A 27,834-nucleotide genomic window follows, 5' to 3' on the forward strand; every position below is an offset into this window, starting at 1 on the left:
CACCTTCAATGTTGCATATTTCCAAAATGTGTTTTCAAATTTTCAAAAGTCATACCTCAGCTTTCTCTTGAAGACGATCAGAGCATACTGAATGAAACGTCGAGTTGAAACCAACGGTTCATTTCAGAACTACCACAACTTATAGTAAAGATAGTCATTACATGGTGTTACCGCAAAAACTTTCCATATCTAATTTCCACCATGCAAAGTTTCAAATCCTACTTATATAGATCAGCCTACTGTTTGGTGTGCAGGCCTACGGTGTGCAGAAAAGTTAACCCAAAGTTATGTGTCCAACATTATAACGAAAGAACGAACTTGTGAAGTTGTTTGCAGTACTGGGCTTGCTAATTAATGATCCCGTGATAGTCATATCTAGCCGTTGCCAGTTGTCAAACACATCACTTGCTTCATTATCTCCATTCACTGGGTTTCAAAAATACTAGGCTGGGAGGTGGTTTTAATCAGTTTTCCTTTTAAAACTCCTTTTCAGAGTCGAGCAGCTTTTTATTTTTAATTGTCCAAACTGTTTTGATGATTTATGTGTGTATTCTTTGACTGTCAAGTTTACTTGCTGTTTATAAAATGTCGGTATCAGTGCGATATGCAAATCGAAAGAAAGAAAGAAACCGTTGTGATGTTTACAGAAGAATGTGTCAGAAAGTTTGGTTAAATTAAAATGTCTTATCTTTTGTTCAAATAAATTACTGTTCCTAACGTATTATTTTTATCAGATGTATTTGATAAAACACTTTGACATAATAAACTGAGGTTTGTAACAACACTTGGCATGCGATATAATCATTGTATTTTTCTTTCAATTATTAATTTTTGTCTGCATGGAATTTTTTTATCCGTTTGAAAACAACGGATGATTTAGTTAGTTCTAAAGTGTGAATTGCTATCATGGCATATTATCCTGGCGCTTGCAAGAGGTGAAGAGATGTGGTAGCAATCGGAGCTTGGATGCTAATAATGTACATAGCGCCCTCTTCTGACAAAAACACAACACACTCTACAAAGCGATGTTGAGAAAGTTTGATGGGACAAAATCAAAATCTGAAAGAGAAACAAGTGTATGACGTAGTAACAAATTGTAGGCCTAAGGGGTTAACCATTGTTTATAATAATTTAAAAAAAACATCTTACTGTATATGATAATAATATAATAATATCGAAGTCTTTTATAGCGCACGTATCTACCAAACAAGGTACTCAAGGCGCTGAGTATACAAACTTTCAGGAAGATAGGTTATTGCAGTGATGAATTTTAAGACCCAATTATGTAGCACCTTATAAGGTTTAACAAGGTGCTACGGCGCATCCAGCAGCCATAGCCAGGAACACCGGGGCGAACCCCTTCTCTTTTATAAAAGTGCACTTGGTTCTTTTGCATGCGTTACACAACACATGGGACCAACGGCATTACGTCCCATCCGAAGGACGAAGTAATGGTTAAGTATCTTGCTTAAAGCCATTGGACCCTTTCGGTTCAGAAAAAAAAATTAAAGTTCACCGATTTACAAATAACTTACAGGGTTTACAGAAGGCAATGGTGAAAGACTTCTCTTGAAATATTATTCCATGAAATGCTTTACTTTTTGAGAAAACAGTAAAACACTATAAATTCTCGTTAACGAGAATTACGGATTTATTTTAAACACATGTCATGACACGGCGAAACGCGCGGAAACAAGGGTGGGTTTTTCCGTTGTTTTCTCCCGACTCCGATGACCGATTGAGCCTAAATTTTCACAGGCTTGTTATTTGATATAGAAGTTGTGGTACACAAAGTGTGGGCCTTGGACAACACTGTTTACCGAAAGGGTCCAATGGCTTTAAGGACACAAGTGAACCCACACTCTGCTGATGATCATTATTTATTTGAAATAATCATTGTATTCTCATACAGTTACGGCATCATCTTCTGACTTCTTCTCAAAGAAAGAATATAGTTTGTAGGTAAAACGGGTTTAAAGGTCTACTGCGGTTTGGTAGAGGGCGCTATGGACAAGTAGCGATGCGATCTGAGAAAACAATTTGTCTTTATCGGTAGAAGAGAACAATTTTCAAAAGAGGGCGCTAGTCAATGTACCTGACCGTTGAGAAACAACAAATTCGTGAGGAAAAACTCGCAATCATTTTACCTGTGCTTTCATTCCTTACATTGACATAAGTCAAAAGCATCTAAGCCAGTGAGACAGCTGTGTTATTTTATACTTTTGACACAGCTTTTAAAGAAGAATTATAACAACGAAATGTAGAAACATAGTTTTTAAACTCTGTAGGGGTTTGCAATTACAAGTGTGCGCGTATAATTCAAATGAGGGAGTATATGGCATCAACGATACAAAATGGGGAAATTCTTTGAACTGTGTTTGTGTTTTTGGCTGTTCCTGTGTTACCTTTTTAAAACTTCCACACCTGAATCCTGCGATTTATTGCATCATTTTGTTTTATTTCAACCCATTTCATTTTAACCGCTCAATGACCCAATCAATTACCAGAACCATGCCAGAACACACCTGTCGTATACATAATACATGTACATCATCCCACAAAATACAGCAAGTGCTTGGCAACATGACGTCATATTCTACACAAGTTACCTCTCGCTTTTACGCGGTGCATTTCGTGTCAAATCTCATGTTGCGGTGAACTGTTTCCGATTTATCTAGCACTTGGGTTTATTTCTTGTAAAATAGTCAAATAAGAATCAGTTTAAGCAGTTTTAAAAGCGAAAAACGCACAGAAAGCTGGCGAATTGCAGAAAACTTGAATACACCAAGTACACGTTACGAAAGATTTGAAAGTCGTGACTGAACTGTACACCAGACCAGTGATATGCGTAGTGAATGCAAACAGACGACAAATTCAGAGTTTTTCTGAACTGTACTCGGACATTTTTTCTTCTTCACGACAGGTTTCGTGCTCCAATGGAAGAAGTGTGACCCATGTAGACGTTCAAATTGAAGTAAGTATATGACTTGTTCATGTTAAGAAATTGTAAACATGTTGTCAGCAGTGGTTGTTAGCGAACAGTTTTGTCATGATCATTCAACGTGTGTGTGGAACACATAAATCAATGTCCATCGTGTGCATGCAGTGGGTGTACGTTGTACCATGGAGGTAGGTTGTACAATCTAGAATCACTGTTGGGTCTGTATTCTACATTGCGATATTCAAGTCATTTTGAGGTGAATAGCCTCACGCTACTGAACAATTTGTTTGTACATTAATTGGTTTTAACTTAATAAGGTAAGCATATTGGTAGATATACTCCAAAAAGTAATGACCATATTATCATATTATGTTAAAACTTATGAGAAGCGCTCCTTGCTCTATCGTCTCAGGGAATGGGGCACTACTCCTTTTGTTTTTTAAATTGTTTTGACATCTGGGGTTATACTTGTACGACCCCCAGACGTCAAAGGGGAAAAAGGAGTGTTTGGTTTTTTGTTTGTGTGTTTTTAATGTGTTTGTTTGTCTGGTGGAGTGTTTGTTTGTCTGGTGGAGTGTTTTGTTTGTTTGTTTGTATGTTTGTTTGTTCGTTCGTTCGTTCGTTCGTTCGTTCGTTCGTTTGTTTGTTTGTTTGTTGGGGTGTTTGATTGGTTGTTTGTTCGTTTGTTTGTTTGTTGGGGTGTTTGTTGTGGTGTCTGTTGGCGGGGGGGGGGGGGGGTATGTTTGTCGGGCTGCTGTTGGGTTTGTTAGTTAAGTGTGCTTGTTAAATATTTATTGTTTTTGTTTTATCTAATTTTAGTTCTCATGACGTCTCTTTTGACTTTGCTCTTAATTTTTTAATTTTTCTTGTGTATAAATTTTCTCTCTGCTTTTAAAAATGTTTATATAATAATGTTAATCTGTATTTTAATTCAGTCTCAGGACTGCGACAAGCAGATGTTTTTACAATAAACCAGTAATAATAAAAAAAGCACAGTTGCCTGGTCTACCTATAGAAACAAGTACTGTATTAGTTGCTATAACGTAACCCTTCTCTCTCCGTTGGGAGGAGGGTTACGTTATCGCAACGTAGTACTGCAGCAATTGATTATGAGAAATAAGGTCACAGATTCAAATCCCCCTCTCTAAGCCTAGTAAATTATTGGTATTCAAACCAAAATTATTTAAAAAAAAGTTGCTTATCGTGGCATTGGCTTGCGATTTACATAAAGTATGCTCGAGTGCACATAAACATAGCATATATTAAGCCACAGATCCTGGATTTCCAGAAGGTGTGATTGTACACAGCCCAATGGAAACTTACATTTTATAGAAATATGGCTGTTTTTTTATCAAGTAAATTTTTTGAAGAAAGGGGGGGGGGGACATCTTTAAACTTGTTCCACTGTCAACTCCATAATTTATTCAGAAATCATGACACAAAATGTAAAACAAATCCCGTTAGGCCAGTGCAGTATCTTGCCTATCAGAAAGGCCCTGGAATGTATGTACAAGGGCTCTGTGTTTTGTACACAAATATTGCTCAGTGTGGTCTTTACTATAGAGGTTACAATGTTACCTTCAATTACTCATTTTACAACCATGTTTGTCATCTAAAAGCAGTTAAAAGCCATGGACACTTTCGGAGAACAGTACTGTCCAAGGCCCACACTTCGTGTATCACAACTTATATATAAAATAACAAACCTGTGAAAATTTAGGCTCAATTGGTCATCGGAGTCGGGAGAAAATAACGGGAACACCCATCCTTGTTTCCGCACATTTTGCCGTGTCATGTGTTTAAAATAAATCCGTAATTATCGATATCGAGAATTGATATTGTTTTAATGTGTTCTCAAAAAGTAAAGCATTTCATGGAATAATATTTCAAGAGAAGTCTTTCACCATTACCTTCTGTAAACCCTGTAAGTTATTTGTAAATCTGTGAACTTTTATTTTTTTGTCTGTTCTGAAAGTGTACAATGGCTTTAAGTACATCAGCAGGTTGGTAAATGCAGCATTTTGCCTGCCAGAAAGGCCCTCTTGTACAGGTACAAGGGCAACTGTTTTCATAAACAAAGTTTATACAACGTGGTATTTAGATGCTGCAATTGACCTTCCTTTACAGCCATATGTTTGTCCACTAAAGGCAGTTAAATACATCAGCAGGTTGAATTATTATTAGATAAACCCAGGGGCATCTATTATGATACTTAGTGGCAGGGTCATCAACAGCTGTGTAGAAGAATCTTTAATTAAAATACATCATCATTTCTTTTTGAAAAGTAGATTTACTGCTTACCACTAGTTTTCAGTATAATATACTGAAAACTATTATATATTATAGTATTATACTATTCTAATATACTGAAAACCATTGTAAACTATTATAAACTATTATAAATTATTCGTTGCAAATTTGTGACTTCAAATTTCACTTCGTATTTGCAGTAAATATGAGCCAGGCTTTAATCACACTTGATGTCACTGTATATTAAAATACAAGGTATGCGGATCGCGAGCAAATGCTACTTATATTATTAACAAATTTCCTCATGTTTTGATTGTAGTCATGCGAACCCATTGTCATCCAGTATGATCCTTCAGTCTCCAATCATCCAACCCAACATCTGGACTCAGGACTCGGAAAAAAACTCTTAACACAGAACGCAGAACACTTGACAATCACGATGTAAAGCCGTCTCCCAGCCCCTCTTGTTCCTATAGTCAAGACCCTAACTCCATTGTCAGAAACATGACTGGATATTTGTGTGGGTGATCAGAACACTGAAGCACTGATTTATTCAAACGACCAAGGAGAACCTAGACATTTTTCTTATTGTCAAGTGCTGATATAACACTTGAGTTAGCACGGAGAATTCTTGATTTTCTGTAAATTTGACAGAACAAGTGCTGAGCAGTTTCTTGAAGGAGCTTGGTTGAGGTGAGTGTTTCTATATGTTTTATAGTAATTTATTCATTTGCCAATTTTAGCATCAACTTCTACAAGAAGAATTTTCTCTGAAAATCATTTTTGTCTGAACCAGTGAAATTTCCTGGCACAAATCTTGGCAGTTTGCATTCAAATTCTTACAAGTGGTGTTGACAGCCAAACGTACTGAAATATTGGTCAATTATCGTCAGTTTCAAATAAATAGGGAAAAAAGGGAACCTTTTCTTTTATGATTTGTACTAGAACTTTGTTCAGTTTAGGACATCTTCATTAGCAATTATTACATGTGCTTGGAATGTCCTTTTCAAGGGGTACTTCTCTTCCCTTTTGCTAAGGATGCTGTTTTTATTAAATTTTGGACACTTGTGCTAATATAGTGCAGAACATAATAGCATTGAACCAATCTCACAATAATGTTGCTCTTATGAGGTTGACTAAGACAGATCACTCACTTATTTTAACCAAGTCTGCAATATTCATGTCTTGCATACTCGTAACCCTCGTACTCCACTAGAAAATCATTGTACATCGAGGATTTAATTTGTAAGGACGCTGCTCCAAAATTGATTCTCCCCATGAAATTTCCTCTTGTTTTAATGATGAAAATCTTATTTAATCTTGTGAGGCACATAAGATGTTAGTTTGTCTTGCATTGATGGAATGTCACCCACACAAAATCCAATATAGGTTTCCTGTTGTGTCGGGTCTGGGTTGACTTCTATCACAGGGCTCAATATAGCTCAAAATTTTTACTGGACTAAAGTTTCTTTTTAAAAGACCACAATCAAGATGAGAACAAAAAACTCCTGACACATATCAAGATCTGTCAAATTTGTCTAATTAAGCTTTATTCTATTACTCAACATATTTTAATGGTGGGTGTTTGTCAAACTTAAAGTCAGCACTTAAACATTGTTTCTGTCCTTGCTATTTACACAGTGAGGTGTTGTCATTCAATGGGAGACTTTCTGGGACGATAGAGGGCAGCAGACTTACCGGGTAAATCCATTGTTCTCAGAATTATGCGCATGTTCAGAACTACGTAAACAATGGGAATTTACCCGGTATGTCTGCTGCCGCCTAGCGTTGGAAAGTCTCCTATTGAAAACCACAAGACCAGTGGAAATGCCTAGACGCAAGGCTACTGGCCTGATGATAAAATCACTGGACTCGGGCCTGCGATCCATTGCAAAGTTAGAGCCATGCAGAGTAAAAAAGACGAAACAACATTTCAAAAGTTTGGATTTGTACGGATGGATATTGATTGACAAAAAACTGTCCAAAATTATTTTACTGTGATCGAAATAGGCTCTAATATTTCAGATTTTTTGTATAAATTGTAAATGTAGAAAGTGTCACCTCAATTTCGCTCACTCACCACTATTTTCTCGTCGGTGTTATTTGTATCATACCTTGGCAAGTGTTTTCTCGCTAAAGAGTCATCTGCACAGTGAATGTGTGTTTAGTTCGAAGATAAATGTGATTTACTTTACACAAGATACAAGGGAGCTATGGGAACTTGCGTCCCTCATTTATCACCCGGTCGGTTGTGATAAATGCAAGGTACACATTCGTACAGGGAGTTCGCAAACAAAGGTCTGGTGATAAAAACTGTTGTTACTGGAGAGTGGTGGTATGCTTAAAAATGAAAGGCAACATTTTTCTTTTTAGTTCACATAAATACATCATGCATGAAAATAGTTCTAGTCCAATAGAGCCTATGAAATGAAATGAATTTGTTGATGTGGAATTATGGCTGTCACCCGACTCAAGATCAGTGATTGAGAAATGTTGTACCGGTGCAGGCTTAACAAATCTAATCAGACTTTGATCAGAGCTCTCTGGTTGCTTGATGAGGAGAAATAAAAAGAAAAAAGATGGCTTCTTCAGTTTGGCAATAAGACGGTTTGTTTAGTACGATCTGAAAAGGACAGTAAAGTTGGCTTTTTATGTAAATGTTGGTACTTCCTGTAAAAATCGAAAGGTTCCATTGAACTCCATGGCCTAGGAGTGTTGGAACTTATATCTTCTACATGTACATGTATTGGTACGCTGTGATTTTCTAGACTGCTCTCTTTAAAATCTCTGTTATAGTGATGTCCAGAATGATCTCACTCAAGCTAATGAAACTCTAATGGCTCTCCACCCTAAAATTAATTCAAGTTAATCTCGCTGGCATTCAGTCCATTAGTTCTGGAAATAGAGTCCCATACTTTAAGACGGAGCGTTGAATGTCAGTCGTGATATGTCACCCCCGGAGTCTTTTTAAGTGAAGTTTTAATCAAATCAAGAAGGGGGAAGATTTTGAGGATTGTTTAGATGTGGGTTTGATGAGGTGATAATGGACAGATTGATGGAAAGACCGGATAGGCTCTGAAGATATTTCCTAATCAGCTAATGGGGGATTCAATAAACTCAATGCAGCGCCATGAAATGATTTTCTGACACTGACAATCATTTCTAAACCAATTGAATCTGATTTCTTAAAGTAGCCGACCAACAGTTAGTTGGGTTTCCACTCACACCTGAGAAATATGTCTGTGGTTTGTTTTCCCAGTTTTTTTTTTTCACAGGACTCGTGGGAAGTACTGAGTATACAGCGCTTTTGCACACTAATGGGTTAAATGAAATAACAACAGTTCTTTGATATGAAGAGAAAGATTTGTCAGACTGCGTTACTAACCAAATTTACATCGGATTCAAATGCAAAACTGACGGTGGCCTCACTATGCTTTAACTGTAGCAGAGTCTTGCTAAAAGGATAAATGACGATGTAAAAAAACATATGCCATGGCGTAAGTACAGAACCAGTCAGTTGGATAAGTTGCCACAGAGAAAAACAATCTGTGAACAATGTATAAGGGAAGCATTTTTGTAAAGTTGTGTTGGTTTGTCTTGAATGAAGAGGAAATTGAGTTGAGAATTTCAACAATGGTTTGGAGTGCAAGCAAACATAGCTTTGGAAATCCACCCGCGAAAGAAATAAAATAAGTTCTTTATCTGCAATTCTTTGTCATGAAAGGAAGGATTTTCCGTTTTGTTATCGTCCTTCCTCAGCAGGTTTCAGTGTGAAAAGCATTTTTCATTTTCCATAAAGTCATTTGCTACGACCTTGGCAGTGTACCCCCTTAAACCTGAATGTAATTTTGTACAACAAGACATGCAACACAAGTGAATCCGATTACACGCTTGGTTTAGAGTTATATCAGCTTTCATTTCCAACTCTCTTTCTCTCTCTTGCTCTCTCTCGTCTCTCTGCCAACATCAATTTTGTCTGAGTCGGCAATCCGGGGAGGTATATGCCCCTCAGAGTGTATCTATATCATCAGTATGTCTGGAGTTGAGTCTAGCTTGATACATGTATAATGTAACCTTTTGCCTTACTAGAGGAACAATGATGTAGACTGTTTAAGATGTAGTTTATGCAATCTTGCGTTTTGTCTCGCACTAAAAGACCAGGCGGGCCTATAATTATGTTGATTGTTGAAGAAATTATACAGCAAAATGTTTGTAAAATATGATTTTAAAAATATGATCCAGACCTTTTTCATGGCATTAAGTGCACAATAATTTGCCTATAATGCCATCAAAACAACTGTTTAAAATAAATATATATATATATATATATTTTTTTTTAATACATTTTTTTATTTGTACAATATTGTTAAGATGGAGATTTCTTGGAGACAAATTAAGAAAGAAAAAAAAAAGAAAAAAAATTGCCCACCCTCTTTTGTTGAGACTGTTGCATCAAACATACTTTTTCCTTATCTTGCCCTGTCATTAGACTTGGGGTATTGTTACATTAAAAGGAACTTTTTGAGACAAAATTCTGTTCAATATTGACTTTTTCTTAAAGATTGGTATTTACAGATGCTTCAGAAACAGTAGAGCAAGGGACAGTTGGATGTATAGTTTGGTGTTTGACTTGAGATTGTACATGCCTTAAGCCGATTCTGCCAATAGTATTCAATACTAAGAATTATTTGCTTTAGGTTCTCTGTCTACAGACTTGTCTGGATTAATGTGTACTTGATATCTTGGTGTTATTTGACTTGCTTTTTAAAGTCCTTGAGCAAGCGCTGTAAGACTTGATAAATTAACTTTGAGAACAGTTTGTAAGGTGTCTTTAAAACCACTTACCGGAGGTGTTGATTTTACTAGATTTAAAGGTAAGGTCATATTGTTAATTTTTTTACCCATACACCAATGTGTGTTAGCACTGTATACTCAGTACTTTCCCGAGTCCTGTGAACAAAATATCACAGGCATGTTACTCAGGTGGGATATATGATTTGTGAATACTTCAAATATTTATGACCATAAAAACTTACTTCATGTGTTCTTGGTGAGAAACACTGCAGCAGTTGATAGTACATAAAACTATTTTGAGTTAGGATTTCCCTCGAAGTATTGTTTGGAATTTGTTTTTATCCCAGAACATTTGAATGTGAGAAACGCTTCATGTATAAATAATGTGTTAGGTTTTTAATGATTGGTGTTCTTTAACGATTGCTACAGTCAGAAAAAAAATGTTGGTATCAGCTGTCACTTCACTAATTGGGATGGTATTGACTTTCTTGTGAAAATATTGTGACCGTTTTTTTGCTGTTTAAAAAAAAGGATAGACACTGCATGTATGAACAGATGGAACCTTCACATTTGACTTGTATTGTATTGTACAGTTATATTTCTTGATAACCTTGCCTATAAATCAGCGTTTCATTGACGACAACCAATTAATGACGCTCCCTGCATTCAAGAAAGGTTTGGAATGTTGAGTTTCACATGAGGGCCGAAATTCCACTGTAAATATCACCTGGTAATTATGATCTGATAATGTGCCTGTTACATGTAAGTGTTAATTAATATTCAATGTGGTGGACAGATGATACACTGCGTTTAGTTGAAATGTCATAAATATAATCCAACCCTCAAATGTCAAGAAATGATGGAAGTTCAATGGGTGGCTGGCATAGAAGACATACTTGAAAACCTCATAACGGACTATTGTAGAGTCCTTCAACTCGTAGAGCTGTGATCTCACAATCGCAGTACACACTGTCAGTTGTTTTGCAAGTGTATCAAGCAGGTTAAAGCATTAGCCCGCGCTCTATGGTTAAAGGTATAGACGTTTCTGTAGCAACGTCACAGCCCAAGTTTTTGCCAATGCAGTTTTTCTAAAAAGGATAGACACTGCAAGTAATACAGCTGAAATCTTCACATTTGACTTGTCTTGCATTGTACAGTTATCTTTCTTGATAATTTTGCCAATAAATCAGCATTTCATTGACGAAAACTAATTAGTGACGCTCCTTGCATTCAAGAAAGGTTTGGAATGTCGAATTTCGCTCTATGGTATCGCATGGAGTGGCTCTACCTCCATGGTTAAAGGTATAAACCTTTTTGTAGCAACGTCTCAGCCCAAGTTTTTGCCAATCCAGGTTGGAAAACTATGGAAAGTCATGAATGCAAATCAAAAACAGATAGCCATAGGTTTGTAGAAATGTTACACACAAATGTTTTATATGTTGAATTTGTTGAAAACAAATCAACACATCATAAGAGATATTTCATCCCATAAATCTTTACATAAGATGTTTTAACACGTTTGATTGTTTTGACATTCCTTCGGCCATGCCCACCAGTGCGTTTTGGTTTATCACAATGGAAAGGTCTACTATACAGGATTGGTAGAGTTAACAAAATAGTCACAAACAGTGTTATTTTTTGTGTGACCGTACTGATCAAAAGGAACCTTAGAAAAACCTTGAAAAACAAGCTTATTCCATTGTGTGAGTCAAGAGATAATAGAGAAAATATTACACCTTTTGATAAATTGTTTTCCTTATGGAGAATGAAGTATAATTGTTCTTTCTTTTGAAAGTAAGGAAAGCACTTGTTCAACATCACAGGATTTCACCTCACCTTTAAGTGACGTGTCACTTTATAAACTTTTAGTTAAACATATTTCCACTATGATTGCTTTCTTGGAACTCTTTTGGTATACATGTACCAGTTAAGTTTGTTTGTTAAAGTTTGCCTTTTCTTTCAATTAACACCTCTCTCCCTCATCTTTAATGAATATTTAATTCCTAACTGGATGTTTTAGGATTGGTTGTCACAGCACATTACACTAAGTGCTTCAGACTTTCTAATAATAGCCTCGTGTCAAATATTAACAGTTTTGATGTTCTACACAATCTGGCATGCTAATGTGCGGCGTTTATTATTTTATGTTCATTGAAACTACAGAGCACTGATAAGGATTATGGATACACGGAAAGTTTGACTAATTTATTGACATTCGTGTGGAGTTGTAGAGGTTTTTGTTGGTTGAATTCTAGGCATGTGTCAATGGAAGGGCATTTAGGGGTCATTTACAAGGGCATTGAAATTTTTTTATTGTGGCATTGGGTGGTGAGGTATCAATAAATATTCGGTTAAAACTCACTTCGTGACAGTGAAGTTAATACGAGAAGTCCCGTTGATCGCTAAAGTCGTAGTCCCGGCCGATTTCCTAGCTACCTTTTGCCCAGGTATAGTTTTTTATAAGGAGAACATTTCTTTTCAGAATTGAGTCTAGGCTCTCAAATTCCAAAAGGAAGACCTAGTTCCCAAAGAACAAAATCTACACAGCAAAGTAGACCTACACTTGGTGATACGCCAAACAGAACATAAGTATGTAGCTGATTGAACCATAGAGAAAGGTCCCTTCTCTATGATTGAACTGTCCGTTGTACGGTTTTACTATCATTCGGTTTTTCCCCCGGCACACATTTCCACTAGACACCTGTTCAAGTTGCAGGTAGTTATGTTTTCAGGCCAAGTCAATACTTGTTACTATGGTGATATTGAGGGGTAAACAATCTGCACTGTACGCGGTTGGTGATAATGACGATAAAAAGTGCTTGGCATTTGCATTCAACTGCACATTAATTGATTTTTCGTCAATTTAAAACAAACTGGCGTTGGGGTAATTCTCGTCATGTGCTTCAGTGAGTGTGATTACGATTCCGTCGGTTGGGGTAAAATGGCCTCTGGCTGTCTTCTAGGGAGAAGTAGTCGTTAATTCCTTAGCAACCCCAGGGGTTTGGGTGAAACCTAGAGCTAGTAATTGAAATGTTGCGAACGGATGACATTTTACATCTTAAAGGAATTGTGTTCAATGCATTTGCCTCCCTGATTGTATGACAATATACAAACTGAAACCGATATCTCATTCACCATGATGCAAAGCGTCGCATCATTCATGGAACAGAAATGAACACTTTCTTCTCTTGTCTCTCTAGCCTATTTAACTCCACTGCAGGAGGAAAGCCTCTTCACCAATTCTCAATTTCACTCTATCCTGCACTGTCTGTTTTCAAGCAGGTTCTCTTGTACAATGTAACCCTAAACCAAAGAGTTGCCTACTCATTGTTTGCAACATACTAAAAAAACACTAAGCAAAAGGGACACTGGGCTGTTTTTAGTCGTGATTGATCTAGCTGTGAATTTTACTTGTCTAAGTGTAGGTTGTATAATTGCACAATCCCGACTGTCCACAATTCTCTCAGCATGGATATAAGTTGATGCATCTCTTGAGTGTCTGTTTCCTGATACAGCTAGACTCTAGCTGTATCAAGAATAACCCTAATTTAGGTATCCAATATAAATGTAAATTACGCTTGATACCTAATAGGCTCTTTTGGGATGAGATTAAAGACGGAACTCACTTGCTGATGTCTAGACTATATTGAACGAGTTATTTCTGATCTACATGCGGGAGAGAGATAGTTGCATAATATGTGCAGAAAATAGAGTTGTATCCGAATTTAGAAATGTCAAGTTTTAAATGGAGGGTATTTCACTCTATCCTGCGCTGTCTGTTTCCGATCAGGTTCTGTTGTAACCCAAACTAAAGAGTTGCTTTGCAACAGACTAAAAAAAACTAAGCATTGTGATTGTTTTACTCCAAAAATTAATTACCATAAAACTAATGGAGTAGAGAACCCTGGGAAAACTGTTGATATTACAAAACATTGTTAGAAATGCCTTTTAGAGAAAGAGGTAATTTTTGCACCAACACGTTTGAATCTAAGAAAGGCTTCATGCGTGAAACCGTGCGGCCTTCCTCAGGAATCTGAAAACACGCAATTCTATGATACAAGGGTGGTTGCTTGTTTCATTATTTTTTTAATTTTATTTTTAGGTTTGTTGTTTTATGCATATGTTGGGATGGGATACAACAAGTGAGGATACTGGTCTTTGACAATTACCAATAGTATACACTGTAATCAAATGATATACTTTGCTGTTTACCTTTAAAGGCAGTGGACACTATTGGTAATTACTCAAAATATTTGTTAGCATAAAAACTTACTTGGTAACGAGTAATGGGGAGAGGTTGATAGAATAAAACATTTGTGAGAAACGGCTCCCTCTGAAGCAATGTAGTTTTCGAGAAAGAAGTTATTTTCCACGAATTTGATTTTGAGACCTCAGATTTAGAACTTGAGGTCTCGAAATCAAGCATACATGTAGAAAGCACACAACTTCGTGTGACAAGGGTGTTTTTTCTTTCATTATTATCTCGCAACCTCGATGACCGATTGAGCTGAAATTTTCACAGGTTTGTTATCTTATGCATATGTTGAGATACAGCAAGTGGTCTTTGACAATTACCAATAATGTCCACTGTCTTTAAAGCCATTGGACCCTTTCGGTAAACAGTGTTGTCCAAGGCCCACACTTTGTGTACCACAACTTCTATATCAAATAACAAACCTGTGAAAATTTAGGCTCAATCGGTCATCGGAGTCGGGAGAAAACAACAAAAAAAAACCACCCTTGTTTTCGCGCGTTTCGCCGTGTCATGACATGTGTTTAAAATTAATCCGTAATTCTCGTTAACGAGAATTTATATTGTTTTGCTGTTTTCTCAAAAAGTAAATATTTCAAGAGAAGTCTTTCACCATTGCCTTCTGTAAACCCTGTAAGTTATTTGTAAATCTGTGAATTTGTGTTTCACATTATAAAGTTTTTACAGCAGTTGATGGGATTTTGCCTTTAAGGAATGTGGTACAGAGTTTCATGGGTAAGATTGTTGGCTATAGGGCATTACATAATTATCTTTGAATGCAAATAAAAGGCAGTAAGACACGCAGTTATTGCAATTACAATTATTTCTTGTTATTCTACTTTTTCTTTTCTTTCAAAATTCAAAACTGTGATAGCCTTCTAGCCAGATTCTGTGTGGCAAATTCCATACTTGTCATTCTAGAGACACAATTTTCTACAAATATTTCCGCTATCTGCCCGACTACATGTATGATTAAATTCTACAGATTAGTTTTTTTTTCTTTTTTCTGTGAGGGTTAAACTAAATAGTATGGTTTCGGTGTCATTCTTTGTGATTTAAAGCCATTGGACACTTTCGGTACAGAAAAAAAAAGAAAAAAAATGTTCACAGATTTACAAATAACTTACAGGGTTTGCAGAAGGTAATGGTGAAAGACTTCTTTTGAAATATTATTCCATGAAATGCTTTAAAACATTAAAACAATATCAATTCTTGATATCGAGAATTACGGATTTATTTTAAACACACGTCATGACACGGCGAAACGAGCGGAAACAAGGGTGGGTTTTCCCGTTATTTTCTCCTGACTCAGATGACCGATTGAGCCTAAATTTTCACAGGTTTGTTATTTTATATATAAGTTGTGATACACGAAGTGTGGGCCTTTGACAATAAAGTTTACCGAAAGTGTCCAAAGGCTTTTAAAGCATAAAGACAACTCATAAACTACAAAGGAACCATGCAGTTACTCTTATCACTAAGAAAAGTGGTTTGCCCTCTGTATTTCTGGCAGTGGTTCCTGAATATGGCCAAGCACCATGTAGTCTCTTTAGAGGGTGCTACGTACATGTGCATGTACGTAACTGTACATGTGCATGTACGTAACTTGGTCTCGTGATTGAAACAACCTTGAAAAACAAATAAGTTTGTTTTTGTTTAAGCACTGTGAATACTTTGTAGTAACACTATGTATATATTGTGTATATTACTGCTATTATTATTATTGTCACAGATTGCATTAGATTGAGATAAGACATTTATAAGCCAGTAGTATGATCGTATCGTCATATTAAAAACACCTGCGCCACCAGTGGCTTTAAGTGCTATACCCTCAATCATGTACCTGGCGAGCAAAGTCAGCTAGGCAGGAAACTAGTCACAAATCATACGCATCGCATTCTTTTTGGGTGGCAACCAACATAATATGCAATCTCAGGAGAATTTGTTGGGTACTCTGTATCCGTATCGTATCGTAGTTGGAGGAATTCGGAAGTCTATACTGTTTCTCTTGTAAATCTTACCCTTGTTAGATTTGAGAAGCAGACTTTATCTTATCTAGAAATGTGTTCGTCAATGATACAATCAGTTTCTGGAAATTGTGGTTCAGTTTGACTTAAAGGGATGGTATACTTTGGGAATAACTCAAAAAATCAATGTGCATAAAAACTTTCTTTGTAAGAAGCACTGCAGGTGTTGATATTGTATGACAATATCCCTTTAAAGGAATGTGGTTTTAGAGAGGGATTCAAAAACAGTTCAATCTTAAAAACATGTTTGCATGAAACATTTCTCAGATTGTGTGTTCACGTTATGGATTGTTGTTCTTCCGTGGACATTACCGCTCACAATTTTTGGTGATATCTAAAAGATGCTACCACGTTTTGGAATGAAATTTTCACAGGATGGTTTACTACACTTAGCCTATCGACCCCATGCTCGTGCGTCACACGCGGCGACTGATGCCACGCTCACCATGTTGGTAGTCAAAAGGGTTACATGTAAATGCCGCGTCACCCAAAATGGGCACTTCACTCAATATCACACGTTGATATTGACCGCCAAAATGGCGCATCCAAGATTGTTCTGATGATGATGTCGAGTGAATTGGGTCAATACAAAGGATTTGTAGAAAGCCTTTGGGAATAACTGAACATCCAAATGTGAAGCCATTGTCACACTTTGCATAGAGTGAAAATCATTTGAGAAGCAATTTGCAAGCTGTGTTGATTTGTTACTTTTAAAGGGAAATGGTCTAACAAAATCTGGGAAACTCACTTCTAAACTCTGAGTCTTAGAAACTGTTCAAGACTCAGTAAGAAGTGAGTTTCCCAGATTTTTGTCACTCATCTCAAGTTAAGAGTGTGTAATATATATAGTTCCAATACCGTTCTTCTCCTTTAAGTTTGTAATTGTCATTTTCGCCAGTAGTTTGTGTGTCTGATTGTCTGTCGTTTTTTAAAATTTTTTTTATAGTCCTTATAGCATTTACCTTTAGTTTACTTTCAATTTTTTTTTAAATGTAAATGCAAGCCGCTACTACAATCTACCTGGCTTTGTTTGGGCCTTGCCTCCAATCGCTTTCCAGCTAGTTTATTCTATTCTGTCTTTTATATGTTATGCATTACAATGTAGTTCTTTAACACCCATTTCAGACAGGCGCTCCAGAATCGGGCCAAACTAAATTCTGAATTAAGCACACGAAAAGATCAACGTCTGAAACAGTTAGGAGCCACTGGACACGCTAGAAGTCGAAAGATCGATTGTTGCAGTTGGTCGTAACGACTCTGGAGCACCATGGTTTCAGACGTCGATATTGTCATGAGCCGAACCTAATGTAAATGTTATGTTACGTTTGCCTGTGTAAAACCAAAATTTAATTGGTTCGACCCAGAGTTGCTCCTAATCTATTTGGTTCGGCGCGACTCTGGAGCACCAGTCTGAACCCGATGTAAATTGTGGAAATGTGTTAGTAGAAATAAATGTGAATTGCTGTGTTCAATCATGGAGCTAGCTCCATGGTTCAATCCATCAGCAGAGACAATAAAGCAGGAACTTGAATTTGACCGTGACAATCCACTATCCGATAGTGAAAGCAATTTTGATCATACATTTGTACATTTCTGTGTCCTTCTGACGTTGTCTGCCCTGTGAGTCTGCTTTCAGCGTATGTACGTAGCAACTAGCAATCACATTCATGCCATGCAGTCGGCATTGTTTGAAATTGGAGCACAAAAATTGACTGTGAAATTACCCATTTCCTAGTTCGTGCACAACATGAAGGGAAATTGATTACTTTTTATTATGCAACCCCCCCTCCCCCTCCAAGGAATTAATGATAGATTTCCAGTTTTGTTTTAATGTTTTTGCAGAGACCTTTAAAAAAAAATTGTGTGTAGAATGCTTCAAAATATTGTTTCGAAAAACAATTGATGCATTCCCGTTTGTTCTAATCTAACTGAGCCTGATATACTGTTTACCTGTTATACAATAGGCCCCTACATACGCGCCATAATCCGTACACAAAAATTTCGCGTTCTTCATGGATGCGCTAAAAAGTCACGTGCTGGTGGTAAGGCACAGAAAATGAACATTGGAGATAGGCCGTAAACCACTATGGATGCGCTAAAAGTCACGTGCTGGTAGAAGATGAACGTTGGTGATAGGCGAATGGCTGCCCCCATGCCAGAACCCGCGTATGTACGCGCGGCCGAGCTAGGTATTAAATTCTATATCTATGGTTATACCATGGTGAGGATCATTGTTTCCTAGTCCACCATGGTTATGCAAGTACGGAGCAAGGTACAGAAATTGTTTATTTATGGCACAAACAACCTTTGGATTCTGGTGGTAAAAGCTCTCTATATAAATCTGAAAGTTGGACAACGGCTATTGAATACTGCAAACATTACAAACTTGTCTTCCCTGTAATTCAATAAAATCTCACTTTCTGCATCGTTCCCTCCCACTTTGGATGCTTTTTCTAATCGTCAGAATGTCCCTGGTGACATCATGTGTTTCCTTGGCAACCACATGAAAATGCCTTTAGTGCTATTTATAGTTTAGGGAGTCAAATTTGTTCTCTGCTAGATTGAGATGGTGTGAGGCGTTTGCATGTTTTAATTAGTGTTGGATTGTTGTCATTGTTGTTAGTGTTCTATGATATTTACAAACCACACACACTCTGGTGCGTATAACAAAGTTACCAAGGTGCTATACAGGTATTCATTATGTAGTCTTTCTCATACATTTCTGGTTGCTGTTGTCATAAATTGTTACTGCTTTCTTGTTTGACCATTGTCTTGATTAAAACCTACCGGTAGTCACTCTCATCTTGTTGCTAATGTCCAGAAAATCTTGGGGAGGGGGTGCAGGAGGGAGCCGCTCTAAACCCTTGCCCCCCTCTTTCCCCCCTCCCAAGTTAGATAAAATAATCAGAAATTAATGTTGAAAGAATACCTTTAGTGTTATTTATAGTTTAGGTAGTCAAATTTGTTCTCTAATGAGAAAATTGTAAATTTCTACTGGAGAATTCAAGTGCGCCAAGGCAATGACTAGGCAATGACTGTGAAGTATCAGGCCCGCAAATGGAAAAAAAAACAAGCTGGATAAACCACATTAAAAAACCTTTTAATATTCATTCTAAATAAATAAGCAATATTGCTGTCACATCTTAAATTTGCTGAACCACTATGCGTTTCAGAGTTCCCCTTTAAAATACGTGGGTTGGAAAAAACTGAACCACTGGCACTACCGACCCTAGTTCCGCTAACATCACGCGTTGGTGTCAGCCATTCAATATTATGAGTTGATATTACGTGTTTAGCCTTCGGGTTTCATGCTTACATTGCTTTCAATTCCCCATCATTGAGCTGTCAGATCAATAACACCCACTGCCTGAATCAGTGAATCTCGCACGTTTTTTTGTCAGACTTATGTGTTCCACCGGCATATTTCTTTTGGAAAGCAGGCCTTGACTTTTCTGAGGCATTGTCTTGCTGTATGCGTGTGTGTGTCCTGTCGCTATTAAAGGCATTGTATGAAGAAGTAGCTGTTTGTTAGTTTTACTTGATTTGTGGAAAATGAAAAGATTTTTTGTGGATGTCTGAGTATAGCATACTCCTTGAAAATTTGGGGTGCAGAAGCGGGATATTATAAAAGAGACTTGTGTAAAGGTGCAATAAGAAGCAAGTCACTTAATGCACAGAGGCCTTGATCAGAAGCGACCAAATACTTTAAGACACTGGACACTATTGGTAATTATCAAAGACCAGTTTTCACAGTTGGTGTATCTCAACATATGCATAAAATAACAAACCTGTGAAAATTTGAGCTTAATCGGTCGTGAAGTTGCGAGAAAATAATGAAAGGAAAAAAAAAACTTGTGACACGAAATTGTGTGCTTTCAGATGCTTGATTTCGAGCCCTCAAATTCTAAATCTGAGGTCTCGAAATCAAATTCGTGGAAAATTACTTCTTTCTCGAAAACTACGTAACTTCAGAGGGAGCTGTTTCTCACAATGTTTTATACTATCAACCTCTCCCCATTACTCGTAATCAAGTAAGTTTTTATGCTAATAATTATTTTGAGTACTTACCAATATTGTCCACTGCCTTTAAGAAGTCAATTGTTTAAAGCTGGACAAAGGTTTGTTTTAATAAAGCAAGGAGTCCATTTGTTGAGTCCCCCCCCCCAAAAAAAAAAAGAGATTGTGTTTGCCTGTTTTCTTTTTTAACTGGGATTTCTTCAGATTAATAAAAACGAAAGAATTTGTCAATAATTTTTTTTAAATTACTATTTTCCTTTAATGATCCATCTAAAAGTAGAACAAAAATGTAAGATAAAACATGATTACTTTTGATCTGTTCATTAGGCATTGGGATGATATTAAATTGACTTTTCAAATAAATTAATGTTCTTTGAAAAATGCTCAAAGCAAAGATTAATAAAGAGGCATAAAAGTATTAGTTGTTAACCAGAAAATGTACAATCTGACGATAAACACACAGCTAAATTCAAGCTATGCTCTGCTGTTCCATATCAATTTGTCACATGCAATTAATTTTAAATGGAATTCGTATTGACTAGCAAAGTCTCTGCTTTGGTTTACTGAGATGCTATGTCAGATTTTTTGCCCATTTTACACAAAAATTTTGATTTAAAATTCAATAGGTATTTTGATGGGGGTCGAGAAAGTTACAAGCTTTCATTTGAGCCATTGCTCGAAAAAGTCTGCCAATTATTAGTAGCAGTGAAATAAAGTGCTAAAAATTAGTTTTTGTGGGATCCTGACAATATATCACGTGACCAATTCTTATGTGTTTTATAAGAAACGTTTTAAATATTTTTATGGTTCCTGACCATTAAAAGTAAAAGTTAAACTTGTTTTCGTTAGAGCGGGTGATACTCTTTGAAATACCATTCACTCAAACGAATCTACTTTTTAATGTTTGGGACCAAAAATCTGACATAGCATCTTTAAACATCATGCAAATTAGTTTCAGAGTGCTAAAGATAAACTGGTGCTTAGCAATTTGTTTTGCTAAGCAAACTTTACAGAGAACTAGTCACAAATATATACATCACATATTATCTAAAGTGGTAACCTTTTTACCCTGGCAAAGCTTTATGCAAAGCAGAAACCTTTCCTTGACGTTCCTAGATGCAGTGACAATAACCACTTAAGACAATTATGTCTCGGCAGATGTCTTGTTTGCTAATGGCGTATTGAAGACACTGTAGCTCTCAAAATGTCAAACGCAGTACCGTTTGTGCATCAACTCTTGCCAAATTGCTAAATGGTTTTGAACTCTGGACTAGAATCTAAGGATGTTTATGTTCCAAACATCCTAATGTAAGGTCGTTCACCCTTGGAAAGTAAGTTTTGGTCATGGTTGAGAGATGATTCCTTAAAAAAACCAATCTTGAAAAAAAACAAAAACATAAATTCGAGGAGCCATATGTCACACTTGTAAGCTGAGATTACTTTACACAATTTAGTTCAATTCAACTCACACCAATTTATTTATCACATCACAATTTAAAGATATGAAGTACATTGTATAAGTTTACTAAGATCTTGCACTATTAAATAATATACTTTTAAGAAAATGAATTTTGAAAGTGATCATTTTCTCTTCTAAAACTTCTCATGTTTTGAAATTACCTCTAAGAATTTACACATTATTTTTAGGAAACCTACAACATCCTCTTTCAATTCCATTCTCATTTTGAAAATTGTGTATACATCTCCATTGTGGAGACTTTTATTAGGGGCAGCAAGGCCTGGACTACATGTATAGGCACTGGAAGCAATGCCCCAGAGTTGACATTTTATAAAAGTTAAATGTCTGCATAATATAAATGCCATTCAACCTTATACCTCGTAAGAGGTTGAAAATGGAAAAAGTTGTATAGTATGTTTTGTTAAGATGAACAAACGCATCACTATGGCAACAGGGAAACTGAACAAAAAATGTTCAGAGTGTGATACAGCTAATTTAAGAGTCTCAGTTCTCTAGCTGCGATAATTGAATTAGGATGATTGTGATCACTTTGGTTCGGAGGTGATATTTACACATCACTAAGAGCACAAGGGTTTGCTACCATGGCAACAAGACCAACAATTCAAGCAAGATACTTGTTTACACTTGATGATGTGACGTCATCAAGTGTAAACAAAAATAGACAATTCTTGATGGATTTTGCTGACGTCAACCAAATCGGAATCAGCAGTGTCCTTGCAAACTCAAGTGTGCACAGTGTAAAAATAAAAAATAGCATTTTTCATTCATATTAAGTTTTAATTTACAAAATAAGTTTCTCCTGGTTTAAATCTTTTATGACTCACTTAAAGCAACCCGTTGCCTTGGATCGGACGAGTTGGTCTATAAAAAGCGTTTGTTATAAAATGCATATGGTTGGAAAGATGTTTTAAAAGTAGAATACAATGATCCACATAAATTTGCCTCGAAATTGTGTGGTTTTCCTTTTACTGTGCGAACTAACACGGTCGGCCATTTATGGGAGTCAAAAATCTGACTCCCATAAATGGCCGACCGATTTAGTCGACGAGGTATAAGGAAAACCGTGCAATTCGAGGCATGTTTGTGTGGATCATCGTATTCTACTTTTAAACATCTTTCTACCCATATGCATTTTATAACAAACTGTCACAAACACTTTTCAAAGACCAACTCGACCGATCCAAGGCAACGTGTTCCTTTAAATAAAGTAAAACCTAAACACAGTGACACATTTGTACTGTCAATAAACCAATGTATTAAATCATATTATTTGATTTTATCAAGGCACTGTGTGTTAAGCACTGTGTATGTGTACACAGGAATCAGGAAAGTACTGTGCTTTTAATTAAAATTAAAAGTGAGTAAACATGAAATCTTGGATCTTCCCCCTACTTTATGGATTGCCCCTCCCCTACATTTTGGCTTGCCCCTCCCTAGATATTAATGGCCACTCCCCCAACATTATAGATCGCCCTTTTCCTCATTCCTATATAGGAGGGATTAGTTTCTTGATCAAAGGTAAAATTTGTTAGGGGGGCAACCAGATTATTTGTTGAGTTTTCAAATGGTGTGTCCTTTGTTAGCGGCATTTTATAGTCAACGCAGTGTGCGTCCGGGCAACTGTGCCTCATTGTGCTGACCTTTGACCTGCATGAGTAATTACCAATACTTGGTGTGAGTGAGATTCAGCTAACATGATCACCTGGGCCCAAAGACTCAGCGCTTACAGACTTTGCGCTTACGAAAGCAAGGAAATCCGCACTTCTGTCAACATATTTCATGGGTTGGCAGGAAATGTTTGCTTGGGTGCTTGTGTATACTCCACGTTACTAGGCATTCTTTGCTATCATACATGTAGCTAGCACAGAAATTTGGCACAGTAAGCAGAGTATGGTGAGTGTAAGCGCATAATTCAGAGGTAAGCAGAGCCTTGAAATTGGCCCTGATTACTTAATCATAAGTGGATGTCAAACAGTAAATAATTATACACACAATTGATAGTTTCAAATCCCACAATTAAAAATCCAATACACTGTAGTATTTACTGCATTTACTATATCCCTCTTTGCACTAGATGACTTGCTTACAAAAGTTGGTGGAATTTTCCACTAACCTCGGCAATCTCATAAGAAGTAATCATCTCCAAGGAAACCATTTGTCCATCTCGGATTGACGAATTAAGAGAGATGATCGAATACTAAGTGTTAATTTTCCTCAGGGAAATTGCATTAAGTGTAAAATGAGAAAGTGGTGGTTGTGTAAAGAAATTCCACATCAATTTTCTTGGGATTGGCTTGCTGTGAAGAAGGCTATTCAGTGTTTGATCAAAACTTAAGAGGCAAGTGGAACAATACAACTTATTTATTACTTTTAAAGATGAAAAACTGGTGCAATAATTTTAAATATTTAATTACATTTATTTTAATTTCAAAACTGGTAGGACTTTAAAGACACTGGACACTATTGGTAATTGTCAAAGACCAGTCTTCTCACATAAAATAACAAACCTGTGAAAATTTGAGCTCAATCGGTCGTTGAAATTGCAAGATATTAATGAAAGAAAAAAACACCCTTGTCACACAAAGATGTGTGCTTTCAGCTGCTTGATTTCGAGACCTTAAATTCTTAATCTGAGGTCTCAAAATAAAATTCATAGAAAATTACTTCTTTCTCGAAAACTACGATACTTCAGAGGGAACCATTTCTCACAGTTTTTTATACTATCAACAGCTCCCCATTACTCATTACCAGGAAAGGTTTTATGCTAATAAATATTTTGAGTTATGACCAATAGTGTCCACTGCCTTTAAGAGAGGGTATACCTTTGGTAATTACTCCAAAACAAAAATTATAAAACACTGGAGAACTGTTGTTTCCTACCTCTATGATATTATAAAACCTTTTTTTAAATGACCCATTTGAAGAAATGTAGTTTTAGAGAAAGAGGTAATTTTTCACACAAAATTTAATCTGAGATAGGCTTCAGGCATTGAAGCATTTCTTATGCTCACAATTGTTAGCAACAATAGTGTTTTTCCCCACTATTTTCTTGCAGCTTTGATGACCAATTGAGCCCAAATTATCAAAGGTGTTTTTGTTTTATCAGTATGTTATGATACACCTAGTGAGAATACTGGTCTTTGACAATCCCCAAAAGTATACCCTGCCTTTAAATTAAGTCCATTCATAAAAATAGAATGAGGACAATCAAATACCACAAAATGCAAGTGCAGAAACATTTACTTGTGAATGATATCCAAACTGAAGGAAAAAATATCAACCTGTCCCCATTACTCGTTACCAAGTGAGGTTTTAGGCCGATCATTTAATTATTTTGAGCAATTACCAATAGTGTCCAGTGTCTTTAACGGTGTTAAATGCAGGTCTGAATCTATACCTTCCTCTGAATAATATAGAAATCTCATAAAGGTGTTGTGTACATACCCAAATCTAAGAGCCAGTAAAAGTTCTTTACTTGATAGGGCACCATCTTTAAATCCGAAACTCAAGATGCCAAAGTCACGGACAGTCTTATGTAGACAGTTTCTCAATGCTCCATTTGTGTTCATCTTCTTTAAGTTGAGATTGGTAGGCCTCTTGGGAGTTATGATGTATATTAATATTATCAAACACAAAAGGTGCTATTCAACTTGTAGTATCTTACCAGTGGCTTAGATAGTTTGTCCTGTGTTACAAACACATATTGGTAGGGGGCTGTGATTATCGCAACCAAAGCACTGATGCTTTAACTGGAGGTGATGTTTCAAAGGCTGTTTCTCACGTGTGGTAGGCGCCGTCATCATCAATGTAGGTGTGACGCTAACTTGCAGTTTTTATGAGACTTTTTATGGGGAGGGTTTGACAAAGATGATTATTTTTGCGATGCAGATCCTTTCTCCATGTGTGTGCCTAGAGAGTGTTACTCTCTTAGACTGGTACATGTAGCTGGCCGTTATCATCAAGAACATAGCATGATAATACTGGGGTTGACTTTGTAAGTTTGACTTGTGGTGGGATGATGTTCATCTCACAGACAACACCATTCGCCTCTGTACAAACTGTACTGTACCAGATACCATAGTATACTTTAGCACAGTTGCCAAGAATTTCCAAAGGATTTCCTGTGGTCCAGCTCTCATAAGATGTCAGTGTGTTATCAGCAGTATAGCAGAGTTCATCCGTGTTTATAGCATTGCAGTCAATCCAAATAAAATACATGCCATGTGATTTCATCTCACCCACGATAAAGTCATTTTCTTCTGAAGATTCAATCCGAAGAATTGCTCCAGCACTTTCTTGGCAGTGGGTTTTTGCTTCAGTCCATGTAGATCGGATGTTATGAAATAAGTAGCAGGATGAATCAAACTCAACCAAGCCACTGGGGCAAGCAGATTGTCCTTTTACTCCGAGTAAACATTGAATCAAGACATTGTGCAGGAAAATCGCATGCACGAATTCAAATCTTTTCACCATTTTTAATATGTAATGGTAGGTTGAAAAGTTGATAAAAAGTTGTGTAACTTTGCTCCAGGAGAAATCAGGCAAAAACACACTTTCAAGTCCCTTCAAGATTTAAAATCACAAAGCTTTGTTCTCTGTCCTCTAAACTACGCCTTTCGTCTGGACACGCTTTGCTGGTTGTGAATTGATGTTCTTACAAACTGCACAGCTCTGAAAATAGCTCTTTATTGGCAATATAAAGCAAACAAATTGGGGAAGTAACCAGACCAATTACTTGTCTTCGATCTGATCGCTATATTGGGAAATTTCTCATAAAAAAGCAATTAGGCTTGTTTTCAGAAAGTTGTTTACATGATAATTCATTTGTCGAACACCACTGGGTCTTTGAATTGTCTGGGAAACTGAAGGTCATTTGTTTATGGACTGATTGTCGCCTGTTTCCAGGTCTTGACTGTGAAGACTAGGTCCTGGTCACAGTCTTGGTCTCGAAGCAAAGATTTTGTATTAAACTGCACACTTTATAAAGGGCACTCTTTACTAGAAGTAAAAGTCACAGACAGTCTAAAGCCCGGTTCATACTTCCTCCAATGGCGAATGCGAAGCGAATTTACAGTGAATGTGACGTCACAACCCTCCTTTCGCAGCGATATTCGCAAGTAAGTTGAGCAAAGTTGAACTGCTGCGAAGAATTCGTTGCGAATTTGTGACGTCAACATTGGTATCCCATTCGCAGGAAGTATGAACCAGGCTTTACAGAGACAGTTTTTTCAATGCTCCATTCGTGTTCATCGTCTTCAGATAGAGGTGGCAGATCAAAAATAAATGCGCTATTTAACTTGTAGTTTCTTATCAGTGGCTCAGATGGTTTGTCTTGTGTTAGATGCACATATCGGTAGGTGGCTTTGATTATGGCAACCAAAGCATGATGCTATAACCGAAGGTGATGTTTCATAGACTCACTGTTTCTAATGTGTTAATAAATGAAGGTGTGACGCTATTTGAGATTTTGTGAGAAGGGTTTTACAATTAAAAGATGATTATTCATGTGATGATTCGTGTCCTTCCTCCATGGGTTTGTCTAGAGAATGTTACTCTCTTAGAGTGGTACATGTAGCTGGCCGTTATCATCAAGAACATAGCATGCTATTATTGGGGTTGACTTTGTAGGTTTGGCTTGTGGTTGGATGATGTTCACCTCACAGAGGACATCCTTCACTTTGGTACAAACTGTAGAGTACCAGTAATCATTGTGTACCATTGCACAGTTTCCCTCGTTATTAGTGGGATTTCCTGTGGTCCAGCTCTCATAAGATGTAAGTGTGTGATCAGCAGTATAGCAGAGACCATCTGTGTCTATAGCATTGCAGTCAATCCATGCACCGTACATACTATGTGAATTCATCTCAGCCTAGATGAAGCCATTTTCTTCTGAAGATTCAATCTGAAGAAGGTCTCCAGCTCTTTCTTGGCAGTGGGTTTTTGCCTCGGTCCATGTAGATCGGATGTCATGAAATAAGTAGCAGGATGAACCAAACTTGACCCAGTCACTGATGGGGCAAGCGGAATCTGTGTTTGTGCAAAAAACAAGAAAGTAGCATAGTTTTTGTTTTGA

The 27,834-nt window shown here is 36.9% G+C and overlaps 2 protein-coding genes across 2 annotated transcripts in view; one reads left to right on the plus strand and one right to left on the minus strand.

Moving 5' to 3' along the window:
* Positions 1–2,843: 2,843 nt before the first annotated feature.
* LOC117303134 overlaps positions 2,844–27,834 on the plus strand; it is a 37,310-nt gene continuing 12,319 nt past the window's right edge. The window contains exons 1-2 of the mRNA XM_033787236.1: positions 2,844–2,974; positions 5,511–5,884. The gene's annotated coding sequence lies outside the window, so the exon portion shown is untranslated. The remainder of the gene's footprint in view (positions 2,975–5,510; positions 5,885–27,834) is intronic.
* Positions 25,689–26,234, minus strand: LOC117303315 (snaclec coagulation factor IX/factor X-binding protein subunit A-like). Its single transcript, XM_033787482.1, has one exon. It carries the CDS (start codon positions 26,232–26,234, stop codon positions 25,689–25,691), a length of 546 nt encoding a protein of 181 aa, XP_033643373.1.

This window comes from Asterias rubens, chromosome 19 (genome assembly GCF_902459465.1).
Source record: "Asterias rubens chromosome 19, eAstRub1.3, whole genome shotgun sequence".
Lineage (NCBI taxonomy): Eukaryota > Metazoa > Echinodermata > Asteroidea > Forcipulatida > Asteriidae > Asterias > Asterias rubens.